The sequence below is a fragment of the Equus asinus genome, chromosome 1 (assembly GCF_041296235.1).
Source record: "Equus asinus isolate D_3611 breed Donkey chromosome 1, EquAss-T2T_v2, whole genome shotgun sequence".
In the NCBI taxonomy this organism is placed as follows: Eukaryota; Metazoa; Chordata; class Mammalia; order Perissodactyla; family Equidae; genus Equus; species Equus asinus.
Genome location: NC_091790.1, coordinates 153369383 through 153397050, shown reverse-complemented (window position 1 = coordinate 153397050; position 27668 = coordinate 153369383). Strand labels below are relative to the sequence as shown.

Below are 27668 nucleotides of genomic sequence, written 5' to 3'. Positions count from 1 at the left end.
CCTCAGACTTGGCTTATAATAAACTCACCCCAATTTTGATTTATAGATTGATTATGGATTATTTGCATCAACAGTCCTTACATTAGAAGCTGACATTTTAAAACTGGGAGATTTCTTGCCAAGACTCAGATTCCTGGTTTCTCTGGGAAGGTGGAAGATCGGTCACGTGTCATCCGCTGTTCCTGCACAGCAGTGGTCCGCTGGGATGGAGGAGAGGCCGCCCTTTCTGGACTCGTGTCTTCAGCTCACCGAGTCAGCGCCATCCCGTGTTGTCTTACCCTGAGCCGCTGCCTTCATTGCCAGCCTGCTTGGCCCCAAAGCCTGTTGAGTGTGTATTCTTTGTTTCCCAGATGAGCTAGGGTAATTTGTAGGGCTTATAAGTGAAACTTGCAGTCCTTTCCAAAAGAGGAGCTGTGAATATGACTACTTGGTATGTAGATGTCCTGGTGTTCTGGGTGGAAATCTTTAGTTCTTCTTGTATAGGAGTGTTACAGAGTGCACCTGTTGACCCAGTACACCTTTCCTAGGAAACGACACCTTCCTAGGAAGAGGAGTACAAGGTCGGATGCATGTAAATACCGTCACAAGGCATTTATTGATGACCTGCTTTAGGCCAGACCCTGTGTTGAGTGCTGGGGACTCCATCCTAGTGCCTGTGTCCTTGTAGGGGAATTGAGTCCTGGTCCTCCAGTTGACCTTTGATGATATTCACATTGTTATCCCAACAAGGACAGAGTCAGCAAATAGAAACAGTGTGTATGAAAGGAATAAAATAAATGTGTGTATTCAAAAAAATAATCATCAATAATAAAAGTCTTTTCACTTTGAGAAGGGAATTTTCTTGATTTGTTTTTAGTTAGTGAGATTGCAGTTTTTCTAATGTGGAAGTTTGATTACTCCAAATACAACCCACTGGTTGGAAATTTTTTGTGTTTTCTTTTCAGTTTAATTTTTTAATTTTAATTTTCTTTAATAATGCTTTCATTTTTTTTCTTTTTTTTTTTTTAATGAGTCTTATGATTGGCATTGTAATCAAACAGAACATAAGCTTTGGGGAAAAAAGTCTATTGAACTCTCTGCCTAGACTACTGTTACCCAGTGGATTGTTGGTGAATGGAACAGAGAAATGACAGATACTTGGGCCTAATATATTAATATATTGTTAAACTGGTCACACAAAAGAGAGCTGTCTCTCTGAATCCTCTTTTATCGAGTCCCCTGTATGCAAATCTGTCTTCTTTATCGAGTCTGTTAAACAGTCTGCTGCTCTGAAGACAGTTGAATATTTTACGGAGACTCTTGCTAAGTCCTGGGGCTTGTGATTGTCTGCAACTCCTGCCTTAATGCCTTTTGAAGTTAGGCTGCGAGAAACAGAGCCCTGCATGCCCCAGAATGCAGAGTGGTTTTAGCTTTTTTGAAAGTGTATTCTTTCCTTTTGTTCCTAATTGGTAATCACAGACCCCCAATGGTACCTCTGGAGCAGGTGACAAAGTCATAGATCAAGGAGGAGGAATTGGGTGGACACAGGCTTCCCAGCAGTGGCGGCTGTGACAGTAGCCCCAAGGCTAGTACAGTTGCTGCTGGAAGCAGTTTATTCATGTCACCAGCCTCTCCATTCCTTATATGTGCTTCCAATAAATCATGACATTGGGTGATCCTCCTTTAACTTTTATCTTAAAACAAGCTTCTGGGCCAGCTGGGCCTTTTTGTTTTTTTTTTGAGGAAGATTAGCCCTGAGCTAACATCTGCTGCCAATCCTCCTCTTTTCGCTGAGGAAGGCTGGCCCTGAGCCAACATCCGTGCCCATCTTCCTCTACTTTATGTGTGGGACTCCTGCCACAGCATGGTGTGCCAAGCGGTGCCATGTCCACACCCGAGATCCAAACCGGCGAACCGTGGGCTGCCGAAGTGAGACATGTGAACTTAACAGCTGCCCCACTGGGCTGGTCCCTCAGCTGGGCTTTTTGATTCATAGAATGGCCATAAATCAAAAGGAAAAATACTGAAACTAGCTCACCATCCCTCTCCCAGTGCCACTTCAGGAACCAAGCTCGGCGCTATTATGTAAAGTCTAACATACTTACACTTTCATCAGTATTATCTGTGTTTCTCTAGTACGAGTATATTTTTGGAGTATTGGTTCTGATGGCTAAACAACAACAAAAGGTGTCTTTGAAAAGATAAGGGTGCGAAATACTGTTAAAGTTACCTCCTTATGAAAAGTTTTTGTTTTTCTCTCAAGAATCATCTGAGAGTTAGATTTCATTTAGCAGTTTCTTTTTAGCATAAATGTGGGAGTTTTTTTTCCTGTCGTTAGTGGAACTCTGATTCTGTAAATATCTGCCCGTTTGTCCCTTGAGGTGATTTCATTAGATGGTGGGAAAGTGGATGTATTAACCCTCTGACATCTTTAAACTTGTATTTAACTTCTGGATTTGTGTTCTCTAAAACCAAATGTTAAACTTCCTTTGAACCGTTAACTTTCTAATTGTTCTTTAAACAACAAGCGTTAAAATCATGATAAAAATAAGATTAGGGATTAGTAATTTCTCACATGAATGTAACTATAAAATTAATTCAATGCACAGAGAAATAGAATTCAAAGAATTCAAGTAATTTCTGAATATGTAACTATATATGCTAGTGCAGTGGTCAAAGTGTGATCTGGGGAATCCCACGATCCTCTCAGGGTTCCATGAGGACAGAGTTATTATCATAATAATACTGAGTATTATTATCATAATAATACTGAGACATTATTTGCCCTTTTTTGCTATATTGACATTTGCACTGATGGTGGTATGAAAGCATGGTGGAGAAAACTACCAGCCCTTATCGTGAATCAAGGCAGTGGCCCCAAGTGTACCAGTGGCATCGAATTCTTCACCTCCATGCACTCAATTTTAAAAGAAAATGCCAGTTTCACATGAGAATGTCTTGTTGTAGCAGTAAAAATTATTAAAGTCTTGACTCTTGAGGGCATATCTTTAAAATACTGCATGATGAAATGGGAAGTACATATTAAGTACTTTTGCATCCCCAGAGTACAATGATTGTCTTGTTATCTCATGGAAAAGATCTAGTAAATGGTGGGACTGTGTTCCAAGGGTACAAAAAACTACAAAGAAATCTTGAGCTTGATTGATTGTTGACAGTATTGTTGCTAGTGGTGGTGGTGAAGTTTGAAACTATTTTGTGTGTACAGTCGTGCGTCACTTAGTGATGAATATACCTTTTGAGAAATGCATCATTAAGTGATTTTGTCATTATTGCGAACATCCTAGAGTGTACCTACGCAAACCTAGATGGTGTAGCTTACTACACACCTAGGCTATATGGCACTTATCTATGGGACCACTACCGTATATGCAGTCCATTGTTGACGAAAATGTCGTTATGTGGTGTATGACTATTGTAGATAGAGCAAATGGGTAAGTATATGAGAAATACTGGGAATTGGAGTTTTTCTTGTGGGGGAAGGGAGATACTACTGTGGGATTGAGGGGGGTGAGGAAAAATCCTGCCATGTTGGATTTGAATTCAAGTGTCACTGTGAACTTACAATTGGAGATATTTGAAATATCCTTGCTCTGTCCAGTCAGAGCCTAGAAGCAATGATACTTCACTAGCAAGGAGCACACCGCATTCTCAGATCTTGATTTCTAAATGCCAGGGCTCCTCGGAGAATCTCAAATACCACCCTACTTATTTCTTATTAAGCACAAAGGGGAAAAGATATTTTGCTAAGGAAGAATCTGGCAGATCCTACCTTGTCAATCAACCAACATCACCACTAAAAAAGAGACACAGCTAGACATGAGGTGCTTCCTGAAGGAAGAAGGCAGCACTACCCATGAAGTCTTGCCAAAAAGAAGCAGACTGTAGTCTGACTGAGCCTCTAGATTCAACTACCAAATTACAGGAAATCCAAAGGGACAGAGGAGTGTGTTAAATACCATCTTGGGGCTGCAAAAAAAAGCCCTCCAGGATCTGACAAACAGATGATCCAGGTTCTTCAAAAATAAGTTGCAAGAAAAAAATTAAAACTGAGACATGAGAACGGACTTAAGACCTCTTGACCAATGTATGGGCCTTATTTGGATCATGGTACAAATAAACTGTGAGTTTAAGAAAATGTTACTAGAACTGTGAACACAGACTGTACATTAGCTGATGACACAGGGTGAAAGGATACTATGTCTGCAGTTGCTTTAAAGTAATTTGGATGGAGGACAAGTTGGGTAGGGATACAGATGAAGTAGGATTAGCCATGGGCAGAGAATTGCTAGGGAGTTCACGTGCGTTCATTATGCTCTTCCATCTACTTATGAATATGTTTGAAAGTTTTCATAATTCCATTAAAAAACCCTACTAATTAATGAGTGATAACCCAACATTTTGTGCCTCCTTAATGTCATGAAAAAACGATCAAATACAATGCATGATCCTTGCTTGAGTGGATCCGTTTTGCCCCCCAAAAATTATGAAAGACATTTTGGGGACAGTTGGAGACATTTAAATATGAACTTATAGTAAATGTTATTATTGAATTAATGTTAATTATTTTAGGTACAGTTATGGTTTTGTGTGATTCTGTAGGAGAAGTGTGCTGGGAGATGTGTGCTGAAGTATTTTAGGGTGAATTAGTATGACGTCTGCAAATTACTTTAAACACACATGGATTAGGTTGGCTCAGACTAAATTGCTGTTTTCCTAGGTCAAAAACAGTCAAATATCAGCAAACGCCTGTGGTTCAACCTAATATTTGTTAAAAGAGAGAAAGCAAATGTGGTGACAAATGGGGGTTCCAGGTGAAGAATATACCAATGTGTGTACTATTCTTTCACTTTTTATGTATTTGAACTTTTTCAAATAGGTAGTCAATGTATAAAAGTGAACTCTCAGCACATACATATTTGTTAGATTAAGTCTGCTGACAACATTCTCTCTGGGGATAATTGCCTGTAATAATGTTTAAATTCTCTTAGAATTAATTCTAAAACTACTTAAATTGATTCAGAATATAGAAAAGAAGGAAAACGACTTATTTCATTGTATGTAATTTCTTCTCTCTGAATCAGCATATGACAACAGAAAAATGAAGAACTCTAGGTGGAAATTCAGAGGAGCTTACTAATATCTTATGGAACCTTTTCCATGGATGACCTTTAAAAACAAATTCACTATAGGAGAAAAATAGATCATTGGTTTCTCAGAAACCAGTGCCTATTTTCTTATTGTTTCTCGAGAGATCAAAAGTGGCTTCTGTCTAGGCATGGCCTTCACATTCTCTGTAAGGTAGGATGTATCTCTAGAATTTGAAAAATAAGTCTTTTCCTCCTCCCTTCCCTTGTTGCCATGAGGTGTCAGCTGAAGCCCATTTTGCTCAGGGTCACTGGGGTCTTCTGGGCAACCAGGGCAGATTAATAAAGTTAAGAGATGGTAATTCCTACTCCTTTGTAGAAAATTTCCCTAAGTGATTATTACAGCCCCTGGTTTTATCCTTCCTCTTTTCAAAATCCAAAACAGATCCCCAAAGAAGTGGCTGACATCTTTAACGCCCCCAGTGATGATGAAGAGTTTGTCGGTTTCCGAGATGATGTTCCCATGGAAACCCTCTCATCAGAGGAGAGCTGCGATAGTTTTGACTCACTGGAGTCAGGGAAACAGGTACGGATGCTTCCTCTCAAGGCAAGCGTGTTCATCTGGAAGCCTGGATCTTGGTTCAGATATCCTTTTCTTTGGACGTGGTCTGAGACTGGTGATATCAGTTAATTGTCGAGCATTTTATTTTATAAGCATTATGCCTTCGTGTTTCAAGAAACTAGTGAGAGTACCCAGCTCACTTTAGCTGTTTAAATCGTTTCTATGCACAATTATTTTTTAAATAAATGGGGACTTCATACGATCAAATCCATTCTCCTTGCCACTTCGGGCTGCAGCCTGCAGCGAGGCTGTATTCAGAGTGCTCCCACACAGCTGGCAGGGGGGCCAGCCCTGCACCGCTTTGCCCACCCCGTGCAGTGCGGTGAAGGGTGTGTGGTTACCCTGAGACAATTGCGGTTCTCTGCTCCTGCAGTGTGGTCCTATGAGCGCCTTGCTCTTGGAATTGCTGGGGAGAGCACTATTCTTTCTTTAATTACTTCGATCTGTGGCAAACACAAGTTACAGGTCTCTGTTAGATTCCTGGAGGTTCATATCATGCCTTAGCAATAGCATGGCCAATCAAAATATCTAGCCTTCTGTGCCATTTTCTTCTGAGTTCATTGTGGCACTCAAAATTCCTCATTCTCCCTCGACCATGGCCTCTCTTGAAAGGCTGTAAATTAAACCCACCTTGCTTCAACTGGGCACGTACAGGAAGGGAAGCAGTTAATCATGTAAGTGAAGTGCCGGCTTGATTACTCAGCTGACTGTGGTGGTCTGGCCTCCGTGGGCATGGAGGCCAGGTTGCAGGGGCCTCCCTGGTCTCTTTGGTCCTCATCTGTTTGATGTCTCTACAGCATTTGACCCCACCAGCCACCTGCTTCCACTGCCCTTGGTCTCTTCTTCTCTCTGACACGTTTTGTTCTTTGTTGTCATCTCTTCTATTTCCTGTCCCCATAGGGGATGTTCTCCAAGACTTTGTCTTCAGTCCTTTGTCTTCAGTCCTTTTGTTCACTTAGTGATCTCAGTGATTGGTCTCGTTTCAGCTGTTACCTCCAAGTTCTTTATGGCTTGGCTTCTCTGTGCAGCCCCAGATGTATTTCTGACTGCCAGTTGGACCCATCCTGATGGTTCAAGGGAGATGTGAAACTCACCATTTTCCCTCCCCTGGTTGTCTGTCTGTCTTCCCCATTTTTATCTCCATCTTTGGTGTTCTTGACCCCACCTCCTCCTCTCACGTCTTCCCAATTCCCTAGCAGTAGTGGATGAATCTTCTGCCGTGTTCCTCACCTCCACCCCTTCCCATCTCGTCCCTCTAAAGCTACCATAGTCCTCATAGCCCTCACCTTAGTTGTAGAACTGAGTTCTGGTCACAGTCCTCCCTTACTCAGAAATCACCAGTCTCTGTTCGAGCATAGACAGGCAGCAAGGGAGAGCGGCGCATTCTGAGCAGTGCAGGAGGTGTGAAGTGCCGAGCACAGAGGCTGGCATGCAGTAGGCCTTAAGAAACAAAGCAGCTGCTTTTGCTGCTGTAACAGCTGCTGCTTCTACGCGTGGTCAAGCCCGCCCTTCCCCCTGCACCCCCACCGTCTGACCCAGTGTGCCTTAGGTGGCCCGTGACAGTGTGCTTGTCTTACAGATGGCACTTAATTCACATACCTCCCTGGGAAGCTGTAGGTGCTGTTCTTATCCCCATTTACTGGTGATAAAACCAAAGCTCAGGGAGGTGAAATGACTAGTCCAAGGCCCTACATCTGAGTAGTGGCCAAGCTGGAATCTTCCAAATGTAGGAGAACCACTTCTCACCCTGTCCCCTCCCACCGCTCTTTCCTGCCTGCTGTGCTGTAGTTGACCAGAAACTGCAGTGATCCCTCATCAGGCACTGTTCTGCCCTGTGTGTGCGCTGGTCCATGCTCTTCATCCTGCCTGTGTGCTTTCTCATCGTTTTTCTAGATTCTGCCCTAGTTCAGATCCAGTTCAGATGTTTCTTCTTCTGTGAAGTCTTCTTGGATTTTCTTTCTTTCTGTGCTCCATATTGCTTGTGTCTCCCTTATAATACTGATCCCCACCATGTTTACTCATGGACCTATCTAGCTCCCTGACTAAATTCTAAGCTCCTTAATGGAAAGGACTTCATACTTGAGTGGTGCTTTCCAGCTTCCCTGGCTCAGACTGCTTGCTTGGATTGTCCCTTTCCTCTTGGTTCATGCATCCAGCACCCGTTGGTGAATGAGCACCACTGGGTAGAATTGAAGTGGGATACTTGTCTGACTGGTTTAGCCCACCATCACTTTCTAGTCTGCTTCTTCATGTCACAAGAGCCTCCAAATAAAAAATGTAATCACTCTGTTAGCTCCCTTCTGATCTGTTATTTGCTCACATTCTTGATCATGGTAGAGATAGGTGACCAAGGCCCGTGATACGTTGCCTCATTGATTTTAAGGGATAACAAACAGATCCTGGGGAGCAAAGAGCTGTAACCAAGAATGCAGTGAGGCTGTATGGAGTGGATATTTGCTTCATACAGACCGTATTAAAAACAATTTTTACACCCTGTGGAGTGAGGAGAATAAAAGCATAGGCCTTAGTTGAGGACTGACGCTAAGTTGTTTTTCTTGATCAGAATGAGCCACCAAAGATCCTGTTTCTCCTAGGCTGACCGCTGCCCTGTGAGGTCAGCTTAAAGGATAGAAAGAGCCAGAAGGACTGGAAGGCTGGAACTTGCTGCTCCAGGGCATGGCCTGTTCTCTTCGGGCCCTAGGCAGAGACTTTGTCTTTAATAACATTTAATAGGCCCCTTGCCCTAGATCAGCCTGCAGGGCCTTGCTCCAGGCCTGTCCTTGGAGGGAGCAGATTCCTGATGGGCTTCCCTAGGAGCCCGCCGTGTACCATTCCTCCTTACTGACAGACCCTGGCCTGCTGCTTCCCCGCCTGGCCCCACCCACTCACGATCCATTTTCACCAGCTGAGCAAAGCTTTGTGAACTTGCACACGGTATGTGTAGCAATGCTGACTTTAGTCTCCCTTAAACACAATTCGAATTTCGCTTTAAAGAAACTTCCCTTTCGTGTGTGCATTTTTTTTCAAGCAGCTGCGCCACAGCTATCAACAAAGGAACCAAGTAATTTAGCTCTGAGCACACTCTCTCCAATTACCCATAATAATTCATAGGAGACATTTTTAAGCTTAAAAAAATGCTGGATCTAGGCATTTCTTTCCCTATCCCCCTGTAAGTTTTTCCACTCATCTATTATATCTTTTTCCCCAGAGATGTCTGAGCTTGAAGAAGTCTATAATTAAAGTCAGGGAAAGGCAGGGGGAGATGAAGATTCTCCAACCTAATGTGGAGTGATGAGGGGTCACTGCTCTATTGGGTGCGGGAGGAAGAGGCATCAAAGGCAGCTGGGGACACGGACTGCGGCCCTTGGTGCCAGCTTGGAGGTGGCTGGCCTGTGGGTCTCTGCTGCACTGCAGTTCTTTTTTCCCCCCCTCTCGTTTCTTTGGAGCCTGCCATTTAGAGAGCCTGGTTTCTTTTTTATTAGTTCAAAAGAAAGAAAACGTCACTATTGGAAAATGTCTTTCCTTCTTAAGACTCAGTCCTGTAGCATCTTTCCTTCGGCTCACTTGCTACCTGTTGGCGGTTGCTGGCCTCTCACCTCCTGCAGGGGAGGAGAGGTGGGGAGAGAAGGGCTGGGGAGGGTGGAGCTTTCCATCCGTCCTCTGCGCTGAGTGGCAATGGAACAGCTGCAGTCTCCTCGGCAGTGGGCAGGGAGGGGTGTGGAAGGCTCCAGCTCTTTCCTACAGAGAAACTTGCTGGCTGGGGAAGGGAGGCATGCTCCCCGACTGGAGGAGAAGGGCTTTGGATGGCTGGTAGGAAGGAAAGCCAGCACGTGGGCGGGAGCCAGGCTTTCTCCTCAGGTCTTCTTCCCATGTGTTTTCGGTGCTCTGTGAAAGCAGACGTTCCTGAAGGCCAGCCCTGGCAGGGGACACTGAATTCCATCGGCACTTATCGGTCACACAAGAAGCTGATGGAGGCTGTGGCCAGTCTGAGTTTTTGAAATTCTTTGATTTATGGATCTAAATTTCTGCAAGCTTTAGAAAATGTGTGTGTGTATATATATATGTATGTGTGTTTTTATTGTGGTAAAATATACATAACATAAAATTTACCATTTTTAACTATTTTTAAGTGCAGACAAGTCCCAAGTTTCTTGCCAGCCAGACACTAAGTGGTATTAAGTACATTCACAGAAGCGTTGTGCAGCTGTCACCATTATGCATTTCCAGAATGTTTTCATCATTTCAGACAAACTCTCTACCCGTTAAACAATCACTCCCCTTGCCCCCTAGCCTCTGGTAACCTCAGTTCTTTTTTTCTCTCTGACGTGTGTTTTTAATTTAGCAGGATGTGCGATTCCATCCCAAATACTTTACAGAAGAGCTGAGAAGAATTTTTATAGAGGACACTGACTCAGAGACAGAGGATTTTGAAGGATTTACGCAGAGTGATCTGAATGTGAACAGTAACCCAGAAGTGATGGTAATAATTATCAATATGAGGGAGTGTGGGTTGTAGTATTTTTAATCCTGTTTGTGAATTGTATTTTTACTTGTAGGGAGTCACTCCACAAATGAAAAGATTGTACTTTTTCTTACATGTTTCTCTTATAAGCCAGTTAACAAAATATAAAAATTGCTATTCTAAGGCTGATTCCTGGTCCGCCAGTCCATTATTCTCTTAGAGAAAAGCCAGTCATCTTCCCCTGGTGCCTTTGGAGTTTTGGGGGATGTTTCCCAGATATCCCTTATTGTCCTTATCAAAGAATTTACTTCAGACTTTCTTGACCTGTTTTGTCTGAAAAGAGGAGGGGTCTATCTGGGAGTAACAAGTTCATTAAAGTCATTTCTTGTTGTGTGCAAAGTAGTGTTCTTAGTTTTAGAGTTCATTTGGCAAAAATTGGGCTGTGGTAGAGACTTAGAGTTTTCCCTGTGCATTCTTGATTGGGATGCTGACATGCTTTTTAGTGATAAAGATGATCCAGGCCTGCCCAGTTCCTGAGGGAAGTCTGTTCTCAGCACTTTGCCATCAAGAGACTTGCTGGTTGATCTCTTCCTTTTATTCTATATGTTTAGGCCAGCTTACTGCTGACTAGCATATATTTATCCCCAAAAATCAATATGCCCTTTCCTCCTTTGGTATCATGATAAAGGATAGCGGTGACGCCTCTTTACTCTCAGAAGCTCCTAAGGAGCCGCTTCTGGCATGGAAGCTCTGTAGAAGTTTAAATTAGCTGTAACTGGTAGGTTCCTTTTGTCCCTCACCTTTCCCTGGGGGTAACTTAAGGCCTGAAAGCCCTAATGGTAGGCTGCTTTGTTTGATGGTGATTTTTTTCCATGAATAGCTACACAGAGCTGTGCCAGCCTGTAGGCCCCGGCCCTCCTTTGGCTTTCTTTACAGAAGCTGTTTATATGGCAGTTCATGTGATACAGTCTGGCCAGCAAGTCTCCAGTTTCTTGCCAGCAAGACACTAAGATCCTTCCGAACCCCAATGGGTATCGTTTACTCTTAGTGACTTATTTATCTTCTGTTCTTTCACTAAGTGATGTCTGATTATTCAAAGAATTTGTGTTTCCAGCACGGGAATGTAAATTACCCCAAAAGTCTTTTTTTCCATTCACAATCTATAAGTTTAGGGTATGAATTGTGACATGTTACATTGACTCAGATGTCACTCATAGCTCGGGGCAGGTCCACCTGCAAATTTTGTTTTAAAATTCACTGAGAAAACAAGCACGGTTGCCTCCCTACCCAACCTCTTTCCCACCCTAGTGAGAACTGGTGAGACCACCTTTTCTGATAATGGGATCTTACTGTACCTTAGTGTCTAGTGGTCTTCTAGCCAGATGTCAAACAGCCACAGCAGTGGTCCTGGCCCTCGTGTTCTTTCCCTCAGGTCTGAGTCTCCACGGATAGTACAATTTGCTCTTTTCCTGCTTTGGTGGAGTAAGCTACTCCACATCCTTGGTAAAGAGAGGTGGTTTAGATAATGATTATGATAAGTAGATAAAGCCAGTCTGGGAGATGTTTCCTCTGCCGTTTTCTAACAGTGTCTCCTACAATTGGATTCCTCTGCAGCCCGCCATTTTGAATTCCAGAGCTACTAATGTAGAAAGTTCAGGATATTTTAAAAAATATAAGTCAGTACAGTATAGTCTTGTTTCTCTACTTGGCTTTTTGTGGATTGATACACACACCAAGGTTTGGAAGTTATCTGTATTTTTTTCCTCCTTCTGCCTTATTTTTAACTTGAGTCCAGCTAGAATTTGGGGAGTGGTCCCTGAGGAGGAAGCCGAGTCACTTTGCTGAATCCTGGCCCATCCTGGTGCTGCTCGCTGCCCTCCTCACCGTAGCCCCATTGTTAGGAGTCCCTGACAGAGGTTCCCAGACTGTGCTTTCCAGCACGTGGGTCAGGGAAAGATGCCCAGGAGATGGCGTAGGTCTCAATATTTAAACCTATCTCTGCTATTGCGAAGAGTCCCATCACATCTGAGATATCACCCATGGTCACCTGGGTAATGTCACCCTGCCACTGGCTTCTGTTCTTCCTGTGTTCTCATGTGTGAAACATAATGTTTTAATGCTGGAGACCTATACCACTTAGTGGAGTTTGAAAATCGGGGGGAGAATTTCCTGCGGGGACTGAACTGGTGCTCTGTAGCTGTCTGCCTTGATTTCACCCATGGCTCTGCAGGTTACAGAAGAGGGAGGAGGGCTTCCCTTGGAGTGAGGACCCATCATGTCCTGGGGATGAGGTTCTCCCACTGACCCCGATGGCAGGTTGTCTGCCTGCTCCTTGGTCACTTCAGTGATGTGAAGTCAGCTCTCCTGTCACTTTTACTCAGAAGTCATATTCTTGCTATTTAAGGCAGAATAGTTGGTTACTTGTTTTTCCTTAGCACTCCATTTTCATCTGACGATAACTCTTAGGTCATGCACACCCTTTTCTTTGAATTTTCCTCATTGCTTGGGTTCTGGATGGGCCTCCCTGGTGGCTGTTCCACTGTGGAAGAGCCCACGTCGTCAGCGTTTTGCTTCCAGCCTGCTGCTCTGATGGAACACAGTCTGTGGGTGGGTGTGGCTGCAGCACAGTGTAGTAATAGAATGCTTGCTCTTTGATTATATTCACAACAAACTATGAGCATTTAATTGAAGAGTTCAGAGGGAACTATTATAGTCATCTTTTTCCTACAATAATGTCAGAGTGATTTTAAATGTGTGTCTTTTTGAAGGTCTGTTATAGACAACATCTTTATTCTTTCTCTCATCTTGTTAGCTCATGGAGTCAGATTTGAGTGACGACAGTAAAGCCTCTTTAGGGAGTGAGGAAGAGGAAGATGAGGAAGAAGAGAAGGCTAGCCCCAGAAGGAGCAGGCGTAGAAGCAGCAGCATTGGTCTTCGGGTAGCCTTTCAGTTCCCTACCAAGAAACTGGCAAAAAAATCAGATAAAAACAATGCTTCTGAGCCGCTGTTTTCCAGCTCACACTTACAGGACAATAAAAAAGCAATTCTTGGAAGAAAGAAAAGCTGCAGACGGGGGAAGGAAAGGGACGATTCTGCCTCTGAGTCTGGCGACGACTCCAGGGATGAGGGCCAGGAGAGCTCAGATGCTCTGCTGAAAAGGACCATGAACATCAAGGAGAACAAGGCCATGGTAAGGCCCACGGTGGGCGGTCTGGGGGCTGTACCAGGCCCTGACCAGTGGCTGCTGAGGCTCACAGAACTGTTGGCCCTCACAGCTACTGCTGCTTTGGCTTCTGTCAGGAAAGGTGCTCTGGGTATTGGGTGGCCTTTCTCTTTTCCTGAACCCCAAACAATTATTACCTGATCAGCTGTGGTTTAGGAATAGAAAGAGACTCCCCAGGACCATTTTTAGCCCCCTACATGGTGCCATGAGCTAATGCTGCTTACTGTTTATTAAGTTCTAAATATGTAGTAGTAATGGAGGTGAGAGAGGCTGAACAACTGGCCTGATACCAGCAGAAAGAAGCAGAGTGTACATAAGATGTTGTGAGGCCCACTTGAGAGTTGCAATGTACAGGTCAAGCAGGTGGCTTTCAACCTAGAAACCCTTCTCTTGTGATGACCCGCTGTGGTTTCAAGACATCACCTGAAGGAATGAAAGAAGTCTAGCTATTAAAACAACTGAAGAGTTTTGAATCACTTTAAAATGTCTTCATTAGAACAATTAATGGAACAAGGTGAAATCTTTGTGTATTTGGTTTTTTTATATGTGGTCAGTAACTGTTGTTTGCTTCATAATTTTGTATAGATGGGATTAAGAAAAAAATTTTACCATTCATCACTTTTAGCATTTTGGTGTGTTTTTTCTTTAATATTTTAAGAAAGGATAATGTAATGATACTGTATATGCAATCTTATATGCCTAATAAGTTACATAAGAAAATATATAGCCTACTTTTGGGTGAAGTGTATCCTAATACTCATCTATGCTTAGCGAAGGGACATTTTTAGCAATGTATCTGTCTGCATCTTTAAAATAAGAACTGTGTTGTTCGTGATTTTTTTGGTGATACCCAAACATTTATATGTTTAAGAAGAATCCTAATTAATTTGTCCAAGTGGCATATTAATGCCTGTTATTTGGTGGTATTAGGTGTTTCTTTGGAAATATTTTCATGAATTATTTTTACTGATGAGAAATTAATCAACTTAATGAGTGTTTTGGAGCTCCGAATAACTGTCAGAACGATCTAGTTGAGCCTTTTCTGTTTTGAACATTATGAAACTTGATTCTGGTGTGCCAAATATGTTGCAGGGTCACACTGCTACTTAATGGCCCAGTTGGGATTCTAGCCTCATGCTCCAGGTCTTGGTCATTTCCTGGCCAGTTTTCACTGTGTCATGTCCTTATCTATAAGGAATGGGCATAGATTTTATTCTCATGAATGATATGAGCATCTCACCGCTGGAGATAAAAATCTTTACATGTGAGGTTAAAAATCTCACAACTGTTGAGATCTTACGTAAACTACTTCAGTGAAGTGTCTCGCGGCTGCAAAAGTGGAGACTTGTGATGAGGTGTTCAATGAAGTAGACTTGGCAGTATTGACGTAGATCCTCTCTTTTGTTCTGAACTTCAGCTTGCTCAGTTATTGGCAGAATTGAACTCGATGCCAGATTTCTTCCCAGTACGAACCCCGAGCTCGGCTTCTGTAAGTGGAACTCCTTATACTGAAACACATAATCGATTGGCAGATGGCTTTTATTCAAGAAAGCACCCAGATGCATACCTCTGTGCTCTGCTTTCAGAAGAAGAGAACAGCGAGGCGTGCCTTCTCGGAGGGACCGACCACGCGGCGCACGAACCCGGCCCGGAGCGCCCGGCCTCCCGAGAAGTTTGCTCTGGAGAACTTCACTGTCTCAGCTGCCAAGTTTGCAGAAGAGTTTTACAGTTTCCGAAGAAGGAAGACCATTAGTGGGGTATTTTCTGACCATAATAAGCAGATTCTTCTTTTTGAAGCCAGTGGTCCTCAGATATGAGTGTTCATCACAGTCACCCCAGGGCTTGTTAAAAGTGTAGAGGTCCTGACTTGGTAGGTCTGCAGCTGCTGAGAATTTGCATTTCTACCAAGTTCCCAGGGGGCGCTGGTGCTCCTGGGACCACACTGAGAAGAACCCCTAGTCTAAGCTGGAGGCGACGGGGAGAGTCCTTTACCTAAGCCAAGCCGAGGAGCCCTCAATGGTTAGGCCCCCCAGTTTGATCTCCAGTGGAGGCAGCAAAGGCCTGTTAACGCCTCCGTTAGCTTGTGGTTTTGCTTGTGGGAAAGTACAGTGATTCCTCCTAGCCTTCCTGTTTTAGGAATGGGGTGTTTCAGGTGCTTTCAGTCTGCAGTGAGGAGTTCTGGACCCTTCCCATTTGTGGGTTAGCATTTCAGTGTGGTTCACTTCTGTGTCCTCACGGAGTTTACAGCAGGTGGCCACTTACTGGTCAGGTAAAACCTGAGCTGCTCATTTGTCGTTTATCACCTTGCCTTGCTGTGGCGGAAGCTCGGCCAGGTGTGCAGGAGCTCATTCAATTACTAAATGAATGAATGACTTCCGGGAAATAGAAGAGGGATGTAGTTAATATTCATGGTGCTAGAGCTCTGAACGTTTAAAATGTTTAAGAGTTTGTTTTCAACCGCTCAAAATATCTCATGCCGGGTCCCGCGTTGGCTTGTTTTGCAGGGGAAGTGCCAGGGCTCTCGACGGCGTCACCGTCTGTCTTCTTTTCGCCCCGTGGAGGATATCACTGAAGAGGACTTAGAAAATGTTGCCATAACTGTTCGAGATAAAATCTATGATAAAGTTCTGGTAAATTATACGTGATGAATAATTTGCATGACTGTAATTCTTACCGGGAGTCTAAGGCACAGGTGTTTGAAATCCTGCCTTGTTTTTAACCTGGATCTGGGCCCACACCCTCCGCTGTCTCCCAGGGCTCAGAGGTGCACTCTGAATTGGCGGGTCAGCAGTCACTGGGACAGAGAGGATGGCTTAGTGCCGTAATTCTCACCAGGAGAGAGGTCTCTCTATCTGGGGGAAGGCAGGACTGTAGTCTGGAAAAGCATATTTATTTAAAGTTGTTATATTTTAAATATTTATGTGGTTTTTGTTTTAAACATTGAAAAACACAGTGTGCTTTTTGGCTAATATAACCATGGAAATTAAAGTTTCATAGAGTATCTGGTTGGTAGGAAATGGGTTAAAACTTCTTTTAAACGGTGATTTAGTAAGAGGCTGTCTGTTGTTCTGCATAATTTTTTAGATGAGTAATGGGACACTGTCTTAAGGTAGTTTTTAAATGTTTTTAATTTAAGTGTAACATTTTAAAACCCAGAGATTTTATACTCAGTCTCACGTGCCCTAATGTGCTTCTCTGGCCCCAGAACTAAACCTGCTGACAAGGCTAGTGGAGGGTGCCTTGGTTTGTACCGAAACAATGCTGCTCGATTCTGGGAGAGAGGCAGTGCGTCTCCATGCACTTAGAAATGCCCGTGACAGCATGTGGGCTTGTGGGCGTCACCCTATAAATCCCATGTTCACCCACTGACCTCCTTCCCCCTCAGGGTAACACTTGCCATCAGTGTCGGCAGAAGACCATCGACACCAAGACAGTGTGTCGGAACCAGAGCTGCGGCGGGGTGCGAGGGCAGTTTTGTGGGCCGTGCCTGCGGAATCGCTATGGCGAGGACGTGCGGTCAGCACTGCTGGACCCGGTAGGAACAGCATTCACATTTGTCATGAATTGTACTGGCGAAGGGAAGCAAGCCGAAGATGGGGCTCCCTGGGCCCTTACTGGGGACCTGTAGCTGCAGCTCTGATTTCTCTAGACCCCTACCTCCCTCCTCTCGCTCTGCATCTTGAGACTCTGGCGGAAATGAAAAACAGTTTCCTTCTGGAAAAAGAGCAAATTGATCAACAGGTAGGACAGGAGAAGAGATTGTGTTGGGTCTCCCAGGGTCATTGCTGGGCTCTCTTACAGTTCTGGTTTGTACAGGTAAATCTGTCTGCCTTTCCTCCAGCAGCCTAATTCACCTTGGGTTTTTCTGGGCCAGGCCAGGGGAGTGTATATCATGGTGTAGGGTGGCCGGCCTTGCTCTGAAGTTTCACATCTGTTAATGCAATTTATTTCTGTTACTAACTCATTTGACTTTAGGAAGTAGGTCTGTAACCTCCCTATGTCTCAGTGCCCTCTGTAAAATGAGACAGTAGTATCACGGTTAGCACGTATGCCCTTGAACCTGGGCAGTTGGGCTCCAGAGTCTGTGCTCTTAATCACTGTACAGCCTCTTACAGCAGTCATGGAGGTAAATATACTGCCCCCAATTTGCAGATGAATATCAACCACTTAACTTGACTAGCAGTTTAACAGCAATCACACAAAGAGGGTGGAAGAGCTGGAATTCACACCTGGGTCTCATTGTCTTTTGAGAAACCCTGCACTCCCCACACAGGGCTGACTGCATGGGTGCGTGACCTCTGCGGTTGTACGAGGCTCTGCATTTGGCCTAATACTCCTGAAATTCTCCAGAATTTCTGAACAGGTATCAGCTAATTATGTAGCTGGTCCTGTCTAAAACCAACAAATTTTTCAGTGTTTCTCTGTGTGCCATGTTGGGTGATCAACCTTTCGGGGCCGGCTTGAAACACGTGAGGAGGAGACACGTTAGATAATCCTTCACCCTGTGACCTTTGCTAAAAGGTAACGCGTGTTGAAAGACTGAAGGAGAGGCCAGGTGGGCCAGGCTCCGGCAGAATCTCATCTCACCAGAGCCTGGAGGTAATGGGGAAATTTCTGCTGTCGTGTCTCTCCTAGGATTGGATGTGTCCTCCCTGCCGGGGGATCTGCAATTGCAGTTACTGTCGGAAGCGTGATGGCCGCTGTGCCACGGGGATCCTCATTCATCTGGCCAAGTTTTATGGTTATAATAACGTTAAGGAGTATCTGGAGAGGTAAGTCTCAGACCAAAAATGGAGGTTGCCATCCGGGACCAGCAGGGGAGTCCCTCTAGGCGGGAGGTGGGTGCCTTATTTCAGACGGATTCCTATGAATCACTTCGAGTGCCATCCGTTATCTGTTTGTATTGGAAAAAGCTCAGGACTGATATTTTCCCTGTTAGGAAATTTCCTCCTTTGTTAGAATTTTCAATTCAGTGCTTTCTGTATGCAAAATGTCGCCTCACTGTATAAAACAGAAGTGGAGTCTACAGGGCAGGCTGAGGGGAAGCTGCAGACTGTGAAGGGCCAGAGGCAGCCCTAACCCTACTGGGCAGAGAGGTTTGGGCGATGTGTGCCCAGGACAGAGTCGTCTCACTCTGGGGAGGAGAAGACGGAATTGAGGCCTACAGCAAACCCTGACGCGCCGTTTTAGAATGGGGCAGTGAGGCGCCTCACGTTCAGGGCCTGCCCGCGGGCCCTACTGGTACTGACCTCGCGTCAGAAGATCAGAGTCGGGCTTTGTCCTCTTGGGATTGTTGAGCCTCCAGCCGCAAATGCTGCTTTGTGTTTGCCTCCGTCCCACTCACTGCTTCTCACAGTAACACTTCCCATCTTTTTCTCAGTCTACAGAAGCGGCTGGTGGAGGACAATTAAGAGAAGGAAGAACCAGCCAGCTCGCCAGAGAGTACCGTTTGTGCCTGAGATTTCTTAGTCGTGTTTTTATACAGAAATTCATTCTAGATCTAAATACTATTTTTTTAAAGATTGTTTATATGCTTAAAAAGATTTCTCAGGAAGACAGCAAAGCAGAGGAATCTATATCCATGTATACGCAGGCCTGTTTGTAGTTGTTAAAAGCATCTGCAGATGATTACAAAGCACGGTTTAAATGGGGTGGAGTTTAAAGTTCAGGTAAGTAAGTTCTGCAAAAGCATTGTGTAGGCAGCTCTGGCCTTCAACCCTGTTTGATTATCCCTGTTGCCTAGATCTTTTACCTCCCAGACAGTAACTCCAGGTGGAGTTTTTACAGGGGTTATATCCCCTTCAGTTTCCCAAGTGACCATGTTCAAACCATGTCGTTTAACCTACTCTGGGTCATTGGAAACTTATATTGAAGAAGGTTCCTCGAAATTACAAAGTGCAATTAACCACAGAACTTGAGAATATTAGAGTTTTATTCAAACTTGAATGAACAAAAAGTGGACTGTCACTTCACTGACACTGGAGGCCTCAGAGCAATGCTGGCCGGCAGGAGTGTCCCCCTCTTCCTTCAGGATTCATCTGCTGCCTGGAGCCACTTGCTTCTATATTTTGAAAGCGTGTAGGCCTAAAAGATTTTGTTTACAAAAACTCAAATCGCACTTACTAACTGGGAGACCTCCAGTCACATTGTTTTTGAGGAACTGATTCTGAATAAGTTTCCAGTAATTTCTTCTACATTTCTTTCTTTCTCTCCCCATTCTCCACTTTTTAAGGATGGTGTTAAAAAAAAAAGATGACTGGATATGTAAGTTACTTAAAGGTTTTGGAATGTGTTTTATGCCTTTCAGTAGAATAAATGTGCATGGGAACAGTGCAGTGTCACAATGAAAAATCTTCACAGTGCTCCAGCTGAGGCTGGAGGAGTGTGAGTCCCAGCACGAGGGCCATTTTATGCTTCCAGCAGCAGAGCCACGCCTGCCAGAACCCATTTGGCCGTCTTCTCTTTGCTCTTCAACCTGAAGGTCCACACGTAGTTGGGGCCCCTCATTTTGGTTTTGTACACAGGGCACTCATAGGTGTGTTCGGTTTCCTGTCTGTCTATGGGTATGGCTTTCGCAAAGATGACGGGCATCACGGACGTTAACTCCTTGAGGCGGGCTTCAACAATGGTTCCTGACTCGGTGTCCCATCTGGCACCTACAGCAAAAACGCACGAGTTGCAACAGTGTAGCATGTGGGTGCTGATCCTCTACTTGTTGTAGGCAATAAACATTCTGGTTTTGTCATGTTATAGCTTGTCACTGGCTTCCTTACTGAGCTGGCCCATGACTGAGATATATGAGGTAGGCTATCTACCTGCTGCCCAGGTGCCACATACACACTGGAAGCATAGATCGTTGCTCCCATGCTTGACACCTAAACTTTGCTACCAAAAGTAAACATTTGAATTCAAAAGGTACAAACTTGCACGAAAACAGATTCTAAAGCAAACTAGTTTGCCCTCCCTTTAAAAAAAATTGTGAATTTGAATGCTTATAGACTGTATGAGGAGTCTCTAGTTCAACACGTTCCCTCTCCAATGTGCCTTCTTTTCTTACGCCAAGTTCAGGTCAGTCACCTCCATCACCCACCCTGCCCTTAAATGTTTGAACTTGTTGCACTTGCTTTAAAGTGAAAAAAGAAGCATCTTGGTAGAGACTAGGATAAGAGGAAATGTCCTGCATGGCTGAATAATTTGGAAACTATTGCATTCTCTACCCGCCCCCTCTTAGAGAGTCACAATGTGCACTGCATCTTAAAGGCTCAGAGAGGGGCTGGCCCGCTGGTGCAGCGGTTAAGTTTGCACGTTCTGCTTCGGCGGCCTGGGATTTGCCGGTTTGAATCCCGGGTGTGGACATGGCACCGCTTGGCACGCCATGCTGTGGTAGGCGTCCCACATATAAAGTAGAGGAAGATGGGCATGATGTTAGCTCAGGGCCAGCCTCCCTCAGCAAGAAGAGGAGGATTGGCAGCAGTTAGCTCAGGGCTAATCTTCCTCAAAAAAAAAAAAAAAAAAGGCTTAGAGAACCCTTATAATAAAACATCAGTGTGAAGTTAACCGACGGTTTTTAAAAAGAAGAATTTGAATTGATTATATTAAAAAGAAAAATAAATTCAGTGTATGTCTTAAATTATCCTGTGCATTAACACCAGATATATGTGCAAATTCAAGTAACAGCCATTAGCCTAAATGCCCTAAGATTTGGCTCACATTGGACACACATCCTGGCATTTAAATTGTTTGAAAGAGACTCCACATATTCCTTGGGGTGGTGTCTTACCTTCCATGAGGAGCCCGTGGAGATATGCGCCTTCCCTTGGGGGATGGCCATAATCTTCCTTCGTTTTTTTGGTAACATCAACAGTCAAGCACATTTTATCCAGTGGCCACGCATTTTTTCGAGCCATAGTCTGCATGATTGCTTTGGGAGGAGGAGAAGAAACAGGAATTGAAAGAGATGAGATAAAGTTATACATAAGGTTCCCAGGAGCCACTGGTCAGATGAGTGTCTTCCTGAGGCGTGCTTTGGCCCCAGGGTGCGTGTGGCTGCTCTAGAGCAAGGGCTGGCGAACTCAGGCCCACATGACAACTTCCCTGCTTGTGTAAATGAAGTTTTACTGGAACGGCCATGCCTACTGGGCCTTGTATTATCTGTTTGTTTTTGCACTATCCTGGCAAAGTTGAGCCGTCATGAAAGAAACCACATGACCCTTGATGGAAAACGTCTGCTAGAGTGAACGTCATCCCCCCTCACATGGCTGCTCCTGGACCTCCTCCCCTTGCGCTGCTGCCTGCAATTTTATTTCCTCTGCAGTTTCTGCTGTCATTCCGTCTCCCTTTTCGGTCATGGCTACCGCAGGAGGACTGGTGAGCAGGGCAGGCAGAGTCACTCATAGGTAAAGCCAGGCAGGATTTCTGCTGGGGGGGGGTGGTTCTGTCAGCATCGGGGGCTGCCCTACCACAGCCTTACCAGTTAAGAAGGACTGAGGATTGAAGAAGCCGGACAGCCACACCACAGCTGGAAGGGCGAGATCTTGTGTCCAGGTGTCGAGTTCTCGGCATCGCAAGAGGAGGTCATTAAACCTGTTTAGCAGAAAGCAAGAAGAAATAAACTTGCTTTTTAGTAATAGAGAAGTTTTCTAGTAAGATTAAGTAGATTCTGGGGAAGGGATGGTGGGGGTTGTGGGAGAGAAATAGACCACTGACGACCAGTAAGATCGTTGTCTGATGATGTGCACAACATTGTCCTTTTAAAGGGCTATATTTTTCTCTGTTTTTATATCTTAGAACTATTACCCTTAGGGACAAGAAACACTGGGGAATGTGGAAAATTCATCTCCATTTATTCAACGACTATTTTTTTAGGTGGTCCTAGTGGTATGTGGTGACTATACACAGGTGGTCTGTGCCATGATCTGAGCTGACAAGTGCCAGCATGGAGGAGTGTAGAGGGTGCATGGAATGCACAGGAAAACACGTGTGTGTCTGAGGACGGGGAGGGGAAGGCTGTGATGACTGTTAGAAGACCAGAGTTACTGGGAAAGGCAGTACTTCTCACACGCGGAAATGACCTGAAAGCGGGAGAGGAAAGGTTATTAAGGGGAGCACCAGTCTTCCCTCCATTGCATGCCTGTAGTTTGAGAAACTGCTATTTCTACACAGCTATTCTCATCTCATCCACACAATCATGGAAGATAGGAAGGATCTGCAGTTTACCTGAGGAAGCTGGCTCATAGATGCTAAGGAGATAAGGTCGTCTTTGATAAAATTAGATGTGAAACCTTGAAATGTAGGTTTAAGGGCTACTGAAAACATTGGGGAAATGGAGCCAGGGGTATGAGATGGAGCACAGAGAGGACAGCCCAGCATAAAAGCCAGCAAAGCCTTCTCCAGGGTGAGGGCCACACAGGCTAGTGCTGCAGTGTCCTGGCATCTGGGTTGGCTCAGAGTTACAAAGGAAGAGGGTTGAAGGAGGAGTCATCCCGACAAACCCCACTGCAGGCGACATGTGCCTGAGGTTGGGCTGCGAAGCAGGAAAGGCTCTATACGTTCACGTTCAAACTTGGGTCACCACAGGGAACATTCCTGCTAGCTATCAGCTATCAAAATAGTTCAAAATAGTATCAAAAATAACTATCAGCTATATCAACTACGGCCCTGTGCCCTGCCCCTTGTTAAATTCTTTCAAATAGCTGGTTTAGGCAAAACATACTTGAAGATAGAAAACACAAAGAGAAAAAGGCTAAGAACAGGAAAAGCAAGGATAGAAAAAGACTTTTTATCTCAATGTTGCCATAAGATAAACATTGCAGCCAGACAATTTGCAATAAGTTTTTAAAAAGTGAAGTGATTGCTTGTATAAACGAGATTATGGTTTAGAAGTGATCAACTAAGAAAAAGTGAAGAAATTAAGTTAGAAGATCTCAAAAGCAGAAAAAGCAATTCTAGAAATGAATGGGAAAAGTGAAGCAGGATAAGGTAGAATAATAAGGAAAGCTAAATAAGATGAAATGGAAATAATGAAATTTACTGATACAATTCTAGAAAATTCAAGTTTCCCTCAATTACAAATTTGAATCTCTATAAATCAAGGACATACCATGTTTCAAGAAAATTTGACACAGAATAATCAATACTAAGATACAATCTTAGTATAGATGGTGAAGATAGAGAATCCCCTGAACAGCCAGGAAGAAACATGGAGTCTTTTTTAATAGAGGGGAAAAACTTATGTCAGCTTCAGACACCTGCACAGCAGCATTTGATCAGAGGATAGAGTGATGGTTACAAAGTCTTCCAACAATGAATGGATTAAACTTTTTTTTTTATAACCAACCAAACTGTCATTTGAGTATAAAGACAGCTGATTATATGACATGAAAAACCACCAGCAAATCCAACAAAGAGGAAAGTTAATAACCCAGGAAATAAGAGGAATCTTGAAAAAAAAGATTCTTAAGTATGTTTAAACTCCTGAGAAAGAAAGAGGATAACAGTCATAAAAACAAAAGCAGAAAATTATGAAACTAGGTCAGGTACCTCCCCCCCAAATATAAACAATTTGGAACTGAAAATTGATTTTGGATAATAAAATTTTAGAAATTGAGGAGAGAGAGAGTAGACCAGAGACAACTGAAGATAAAATGAAGATCACCCAGAACTGATGAAATCAACCAGAATACAGCAGAGAGAGAGAGAGATGGAAAATATGAGGGTTCAGGTAGGTAAATATAATGAAGAGAACAGAGAGGGCAATATTTGGAGAAGGACTAAAAGTTTTTCAGAGGGGAAGCAACAGGTGGACTCACACATTGGTAACAGCTCACAGTACCAAGCAGGATACAGTTTTAGAAGTCCACACCTAAATACAGCAGTAAAAATAATAGAACATAAAGAGTAAAGGGAAAAGTCTTAAAAACTTCCTGCAGAGAATAGATTAGTTGTGAAGGAATGGCAAGTATATTTAAGAAGAGACTTATTAGCTATAATAAATGCCAGAAGACAATGGAGTTAGAACACTGAAGTTCTAAGAGAAAATAATAGTCTTAGAATTCTACATATAGGTAAACTTAAGAGCGAGAGTGCAATGAAGAGAAGTCAGACATGCAATACCATTTACTCCCCACCACATAAACTGAAAACCCTGCTGTATATTTTATCCTTTAGTGAAAAGTAAAGGAGCCTAGAATGAGATGCAAAAGGCAACAATGAGCAAAGAAATCGCTCTGTGTTAAGGCAAAAATAACTATCGACTATAAACGAGACAAAAATACTGTGGTTTAAAATAAGGTTGAATTATAAGTGTGTATGTTGCAACGTAAAGTGTCTCCACTAAAACAATAGGAACTGTATGGGGATGAACATGGAATGAAGAAAACTATTAAACCAACAAGCCAGAAAAGGTGGAAATGAGAAGAAAGAGAAATTAGCACAAAATAAGACGGTGGAGGTAAGTCCAAAATTATCTTCAGAAAGTTTATGTAAATATAAATATTTTTGATTGGACATATAACATCTGATTGTGGATATTCATAGTGATAACAGAAACCTGGCGACAGGCTTAGCTCACTGCCTGCTCTGGTTAGCTGCTGCCATCTGCAGTGTTTCCACATTGCGCCTCCCACTTTGGTGTTTGCACGCATCCCACACGGCAGACACCCGGGTGGCTGGGGCCAATTCCAGTGTGCGGTCATTTGGAATTCTAATGGACTTTCCAGTTTAAGGCTCACAGTAGCATCATGGTTCATGGAAGAAAGTTTCAGGAAAGCAAAGATTTCCATACCGAAAAGTTGGGAATAGAGAGAACCTTGTGAAACTTCCTGTATTGATCACCAAGGCTAAGGAGCAGCTGGAGATAACACTGGCCCTCAGGGAGCTGTGAATTTCTGTCCCTGGCTTTGTGACACATCTCTGCAGTGACACCCACAAGTTGAAGACAGTCTGATTTACTGCATACCATACTACAAACTTTTAAAAGTTAGCTATGAGAAGGCCTTAGTAATCACTGGCTTGAAGATACGGGTATAAGATGACATGAGAGCAAACTCAAGTTGCCTTCCATGGCCGTTTAAATCATAACAACTCAATGAGGGAATTCCATTATTATCTAGATTTTTCAGAAGATCAACTGAGAAATTAGAGGTCAGGTATTTTGTCTAAGATCAAACTGCTAATAAGTAAGGGGCAGAATTTGAATTCTTGCTCTGAGCCTGACTATTTTGGTGAGGAAAATTGGCCCTGAGCTAACATCTGTTGACAATCTTCCTCTTTTTGCTTGAGGAAGATTGTCCTTGAGCTAACAGCAATACCAATCTTATACTATTTTGTATGTGGGCTGCTGCCACAGTGTGGCTTGATGAGCAGTGTGTAGGTCTGTGCCCTGGATCTGAACCCACAAACCCCAGGCTGCCAAAGTGGAGTGCTTGAACCTAACCACTAGGCCACTGGGCTGGCCCCTGAGCCTGACTTCTAATTGATTTTTGCCTTTGAAGCAACACACTAAGGAAACTCAAATGGAACTGCTGGTGGTTGGTTTGCACCCTTACGGGTGAGTACAGTCACAAAGCACAATCTTCACAGTTCTTACGAGGCTAAATAATAATTCAGAACACTGAATCAGCACTGAGGCAGATAAAGGCCAGTGGGAGTGAGGCTGGAGTTAGCTTACCACTGGGCCAGGCCATAAGTAGATGGATAAGCCAGTTTGCTCCAAGTGTCTGGTACGATGTCATAACTCAGTGCAGACTGCTGGGCTTCCACGTCAGGAGATAACGTCAGCTCCCCCTTGCATGGAGAAAAATGGCCACATAGTGAATGTCTTCCGATGTGGTGAAGCCTGCTCTAGTCCCACTTTTAAACTTACCTTCAAACCAAGGTCCAGTTGTTGAAGTGACGCACGCATTTCCCGAAGGAGAATATTCATTCTCTCACATTCTTGGAAGCAAACAAGAACATAGGGGCTTCTATTTGAGTTTTTTTGCATTATCTCTGCCATGTTGAACTCTTCTGGAAGTTTCTCCAAAATGTCATCCAAGATATTCTTAACCTTAAATCATTAACACACACAAGAATTTAGCTCCTTTCTATATCATTTTGGGTCATGGCCACTATGTATCCTCTATTTTTATAAGTCCCAGAACATGTCATACAACTCCCAAAGATACTTGCTAATGCATTTAAAAGATGCCCACTGCTCCCAGGAGGTGGGCAGAGCAGTACTGCCAACTCCCTCAGCTACCTTCTGCACTGATGTAGCCCCTTCCCTCTGCTGCTTGTTTGCAGCTTATTCACTGTTTGCGTTTAGGGCACATAAGAACTGTCATCTACTACATTTCATTTGTGTGTAAAGATTCGATCTGAGGAAGTAGAGGCTCAGCATTTGAGTATCACTTTTTTTTTTTTTTTTTGGTGAGGAAGATTGGCCTTGAGCTAACATCTGTGCCAATCTTCCTCTATTTTGTATGTGGTAGGCCACCACAGCATGGCTTGATGAGCAGTGTGTAGGTCCATGCCCAGGATCTGAACTCATGAACGCTGGGCCACTGAAGCAGACTGGGTGAACTTAACCGCTCCTGGTTAACTGGGTGAACTTAACTAGGCTGGCCCCTGAGTATTACTTTTTGTAGTCTGCTAATTAAAAAAAAATTTTGAAAAGTCACATGAACCAAAGACACCCTCTAAGCTTTAGCCAATTCTGGTGACTGTGATGCTGCCTTCCCAACTGACATACCATGAAATTTTGGGGGCAATTTAGGTGAACATTTTCAACTACAGGAAGCCTCTGTCTTCTATAGTTGGTGCCCTGAAGAAATGAAAGATTCATACACCTGAGACCTGAATATGGACACAGTACCCTGATGTATAATGGAGTTTTACTGTATTGGGGAAACCAACAAATACCTAAAAAGGACAAAAGATTGAAAAATGTTGCTTGTCTTCAGCCTCAGGCAACTTTCCCTCTTTCCCGCATTACTGCTATCATGCTTGCAAATTGCTTGAGCACCCTGGCAGGTAGTTTGTCAATCCTAAAATCTTCAACTTATTTATAGCAACAGGAGAGAGTATGAAGCACAGTGTAGGAGAGAAGTTAGGTAAAAGAATGGCTTTCGGAATCAACTAGAATTTGGTTTCCTTCATTGACCCTTTCAAGCTGCCTGGCCTTGGCAAGTCACCTAAGCTAATCTCTGAAATGGGGATCCTCATCCTACTCAGAGCTGTTGAGGCTTAAATGGCATATTTGTAAAGCACTTTCTTTAGTGCCTAGCATGTGGTGAGCAC

At 43.7% G+C, this 27668-nt stretch overlaps 2 protein-coding genes across 10 annotated transcripts in view; one reads left to right on the top strand and one right to left on the bottom strand.

Annotated features, from left to right (window-relative positions):
• CDCA7L (cell division cycle associated 7 like) overlaps positions 1-20141 on the top strand; it is a 49841-nt gene extending 29700 nt beyond the window's left edge. The window contains exons 2-10 of one of the 4 annotated variants that reach the window (XM_014830577.3): positions 5530-5670; positions 10049-10186; positions 12981-13358; positions 14809-14880; positions 14978-15148; positions 15896-16021; positions 16777-16926; positions 18027-18163; positions 18772-20141. In XM_014830577.3, the coding sequence (XP_014686063.1) occupies positions 5530-5670; positions 10049-10186; positions 12981-13358; positions 14809-14880; positions 14978-15148; positions 15896-16021; positions 16777-16926; positions 18027-18163; positions 18772-18802 (1344 nt within the window). In that variant the 3' untranslated portion in view covers positions 18803-20141. The remainder of the gene's footprint in view (positions 1-5529; positions 5671-10048; positions 10187-12980; positions 13359-14808; positions 14881-14977; positions 15149-15895; positions 16022-16776; positions 16927-18026; positions 18164-18771) is intronic. The other 3 variants (XM_070510081.1, XM_014830578.3, XM_014830579.3) reach the window with 3 other exon arrangements.
• DNAH11 (dynein axonemal heavy chain 11) overlaps positions 18884-27668 on the bottom strand; it is a 295517-nt gene continuing 286732 nt past the window's right edge. For all 6 annotated transcript variants that reach the window (XM_070510015.1, XM_014830575.3, XM_070510044.1 and 3 more), the window contains 5 exons: positions 26254-26436; positions 26059-26174; positions 21862-21974; positions 21172-21312; positions 18884-20047 (listed from right to left, as the gene is read on the bottom strand). In XM_070510015.1, coding sequence (XP_070366116.1) covers positions 19800-20047; positions 21172-21312; positions 21862-21974; positions 26059-26174; positions 26254-26436 — 801 coding nt within the window. In that variant the 3' untranslated portion in view covers positions 18884-19799. The remainder of the gene's footprint in view (positions 20048-21171; positions 21313-21861; positions 21975-26058; positions 26175-26253; positions 26437-27668) is intronic.